The 4,194-nt window shown below is 35.3% G+C and overlaps 1 protein-coding gene across 1 annotated transcript in view; it reads left to right on the forward strand.

Moving 5' to 3' along the window:
- The window catches only part of LOC104406406 (monocarboxylate transporter 10-like), a 4,052-nt gene extending 1,478 nt beyond the window's left edge, over positions 1-2,574 (forward strand). Inside the window, exon 2 of the mRNA XM_010015372.1 lies at positions 2,036-2,574. Coding sequence (XP_010013674.1) covers positions 2,036-2,516 — 481 coding nt within the window. The 3' untranslated portion in view covers positions 2,517-2,574. The remainder of the gene's footprint in view (positions 1-2,035) is intronic.
- The last annotated feature ends 1,620 nt before the right edge of the window (positions 2,575-4,194 follow it).

A 4,194-nucleotide genomic window follows, 5' to 3' on the forward strand; every position in this document is an offset into this window, starting at 1 on the left:
CCACTTCCTGATGTGTTTTAAGAGGCTTGTTAAGCACAGGTGAAGTTAAAACTAAAAGAATGCATCTTGGAAAAGTCTTCCTTCCCCCTTGCTTCCCAGTAGTGTGTTTTTAATTATGAATATTAAAGCAGTCTAGCTGTTATTAAATTAAACCTTTTCAAAAAGAAAAGATTTTTTTTCTTTTGAACGTACGCTGGCATCCTTGTGTTTCCCTGATATCCAATGGAACAAGGGCACAGAAGAGGCATGCAAAAGCAAGTTACTTTGTAAAGGTTTTAAAAGATTTTAGCTTATTTGAATTTCGTTTTAGAATTTAAGGAGCACTCTGAGAGGAGACGTGAATTCTTGTTAGAGTATATGCCATGTTACTGTGCATTCTTGGTGTTGTATTATGTTACTTACATTAAAATGATTTATGCCTGTGATGTTATCAGTTAATTGTGGGTGTATAGTTCAGATATAGAAATTGATGTTCTAAAAGTAAAATATTGTACAGTACATAAATGTAAATATGATTTACTGCTTTTGTTACATATTGATTTCTTAAAATAATTTTATTTTTTAGGAAGCTCAGATGTAAGAATATTTGTAATGCAGGAAAATATATTACTGTGTATGCCATGTTGCAAACTCTGAAAGAATCTACATGCAGAAGTTCCCGTCCTTAGTGTAGTATGTTCCTCCTCTCATTTTATAACTTCTGTTTTTATTTTTCCTGGTTATTTTCCACTGATAAAGGTAATCAGTCTTTCCCCTGTATGTTGTTTCTGATGGCTTACCTTGTGTATGATCAGAACAATACACAAATCCGAGTTCCTGGTGTCAGACCTTTGTTAGTCAAATGCTATTTTCCAAGAGTTTCTGTAATGCATGGGAAGCTTGCAGAGTGTATTTTGTTATAGAGGGATGCTGGTGGGTAATGTCCTACAATAAAAAGCCCATTAAAAAAGCTCTTTAAAGGAATTTAATATATTGGCTAACAGGTTAAATGTTTTTCTAGACCTGCTTTAAAAGCAGGTGTTAGCTGATAGAAAAGAGCCCATGGTACATTGAAAGCATAGTGCTTAAAAAAAAAAAATAAAGTCAGTCATCATGTTCTGCCTCAGAAATTTTGTATAAAACCATTTGTCACACGTTGCCTCCTTCATCTACATGTAAAAAATGTTTCCTTTGACTTATTATGCTCTAATACTAATTATTATATTAACACTGTTACTTCATGCTGTTAGGATTTCTAGCACAAGTACCTTTTTCATGTCACACGTCTGCCTGTGATCTAATACAATGGCTCTGCTTCATTTCAGTTTTACAGGAGATGGTCATGGGGAGAACCTTGTGATGAAGATCATCCTTAACATGAGCAGAAATGTTTCATTCTTTATTCACATGTTTTTCCTTCTCTTCTTAGCATATCCAGTATCTGTGTCAAAACACTGTATTTAGAGTATTTAATAAAAATGGGAATATATGTCAAGAAATTTAATACCTAAAGTCTATTATTTGCTAATACATTATCAAAAATTGACAGAATTTTTGGTTTATTTTTCACTATTAATGATGTTTATTGCTTTTGCTACTGTATTTTCATAACTAACTTGATTTTCTGGGTTCAGGGGGAGTGTTCAGTATTCCATTTGAACTGCTAGCACAGTGACATAATGTGAAAACTGAACCAATACCTTTTGCTGGAAAAGAAAAAGTCAAACCGCTGGCAATGATTGAACTTATGTTTGACTAATTCACCCTGACAGTGATTTTCTTAAAACCTTTCTCTTAGTCTGACTGTTTAGTGTAATTATACTTAAATATAATATTGCTTTTTTATCTGTCAATTCTGTGAAAATCTTAGTGGAAGAAAATAGAATAATTGCTGAATTATACTTAGTGTATTTCAATATAAGTACATACAAACTCTTAACTCACTTCTGTAAATGTATCAATTTATTGAAAAACTTTATTGTGTATGTTAGGTGGATGTGAGCATACAGTGTTGTACAAAACACTAACGAATACTTCCTTTTTTCTTTTGATCCAGCACCATTGAACCTCTGTATTTCACCTATGGAGTTTTGTTCGCCTGCGGCTGCTCATTTGCATACCAGCCGTCCTTGGTCATTCTGGGCCACTATTTCAAGAAACGCCTTGGACTAGTGAATGGCATTGTCACTGCAGGCAGCAGCTTGTTCACCGTGTCACTGCCCTTCCTCTTGAGAGTTTTGATCGATTCTGTTGGTCTATACAACACCTTGCGGGTCCTGTGCATCCTTATTTTTATTCTGTTCCTGGCTGGCTTTACATACAAACCCCTTGTTTACAACGCCAAAGACAAAGAGGGAGGAAAGAAGGGAAAGTTCAGATTTCCTCCTGAAAAAAAGATCTGTAATTTCTCAGTTTTCAAAATTCTCAGTTACCGAATCTGGGCTTTTGGGATCCCAGCTGCACTTTTTGGATACTTTGTGCCTTATGTTCACTTGGTAAGTGCATGTTTCTTCCTACATACGATGGATTTAAAATGACAGCTATTTTCTTTTGTGTGATAGGTGATAGGAAGCAACATTTACAGTGCAAGTTGTTGTGTTGGGGAGAAACATGGAATTAATTTTGATGTTGTCTGTGATTAGGAGGGCTCTAATCAGAACTGTTAGCAGAGTCAGTTAAAATTTTACTTCCTTGTTCTCAGTCTTAAGGTTTAAAATACTTTAACCATGAAAAGAGACATATGAAAAGTATTGGTAGAGCTGCAAACATTGCCAGTGATACTTGTGCATTTCAGTGGAGTAATGGAAGGAGTAAATAACAGAAAATGAGTAAAAATTCTGGTTTTGTTCCTTAAGTTGAGGTGTGGTTGTCAAAATTTGCAATTTTTAGGGTGTATTTTATTAACTGTTTTCCGGGTTTATTAAAAGAAAAATACTTGGATTTTCCTGTCTCAAACTTTAGCTTTGTAGTTTACTGCTACAGAGCTCATATAATTAATTCTGTTATGTGGTGCTTCTAACTGCCAATTCAGCTGGTTTTTATTGTTGTCTACAGCAACTGATAGAGCATTAGCTTCTGATGGTGAGGAAGCTGTCAATCAGCCATTCAGCCATTTCTTATCCATGTAGTAAAGTTAACTTGTTTCCCTAGCAGGGTTTGGGGGCTTTTCCCTTCTTTTTTTTTTTTTTTTTTTTTTTTTCCCCCCCCTGTCTTTTTTTTTCTTTCTTTCTTTTTTAAGGCAACTGGGAGATGCATTACATGGAATGTGTCTGGCTGGCACTCACTGCACTGCTTGCTTAAATGGTGAATTATTTTTGGACAGCTTCCTGGTGGTGCTATCTGAACTGAAAAGGTGCAAACGAAAAGGCTTAAAAGGGAAAGGGGAAAAAAAAACCCGAAAGAAACCAAAACCCAAAAGCCCACAGCCTGCAATGGGGTGCTCTATTTAGAGCATTACATATCCTTATATTTGAGAGTTTGATAAAGAGCATGGACTAATACCCGCTATGAAAACAGAAGCATAATATTAGTTTTTATTATTCATCCATGATAAAACAGTGAGACTAATGATAATAAATGTCTTCAACTCCTTAAAAGCCCATGGATTTGTGTGCAGTATCACAAGTGCTGCCAGGGCTTTCAGGTAATACATTGGCAAGGTTACTGACACTGCAGCAGATACTTGTTTTAAAAATTACCTTAGGGTGGGGAATGGTTTGTTTTTTGAGCAGCTGTAAACTGCCTTTTATTCATGGCTAGTTCTTGTTACTTAATTTTTAATAGTGTAGATATTATTCTACAACACTTGGAATTAGACTATTTCAAAAGACTGTGCAACTGGATGACTAAGGTATTGTGACATCTTATGCTATTTCCCCAGAAGTGTTGAAGAGATGTTTTGAAATAAACAGTGTTCGGAGGAAAATAAGGGAGGTGTTGTAGAGAAACCTATTGGATAGGTGGTGTAAATGGTTGTCAACGCTTGCAGAGAACTGAAAAACAAGGCTAAACAAGCAGTCGCATAGAACCTCTAAAATACATTTATTTAACAAAAAGCTTATAACTTCTTACCAAGATGCTTGTAGGAATGCTGCTTAGTTTTAGATTGGACTAAAGCTGCTGGTTAACTGACAGAAGAACAACCCCTCTATTTTTATATTATATAATTTTTCTTTTTATAGTGTGCTTTCACTGCTCCTGAGTGCCTTTCCCTCC

This window comes from Nestor notabilis, unplaced genomic scaffold (genome assembly GCF_000696875.1).
Source record: "Nestor notabilis isolate BGI_N333 unplaced genomic scaffold, ASM69687v1 scaffold695, whole genome shotgun sequence".
Classification (NCBI taxonomy): domain Eukaryota; kingdom Metazoa; phylum Chordata; class Aves; order Psittaciformes; family Psittacidae; genus Nestor; species Nestor notabilis.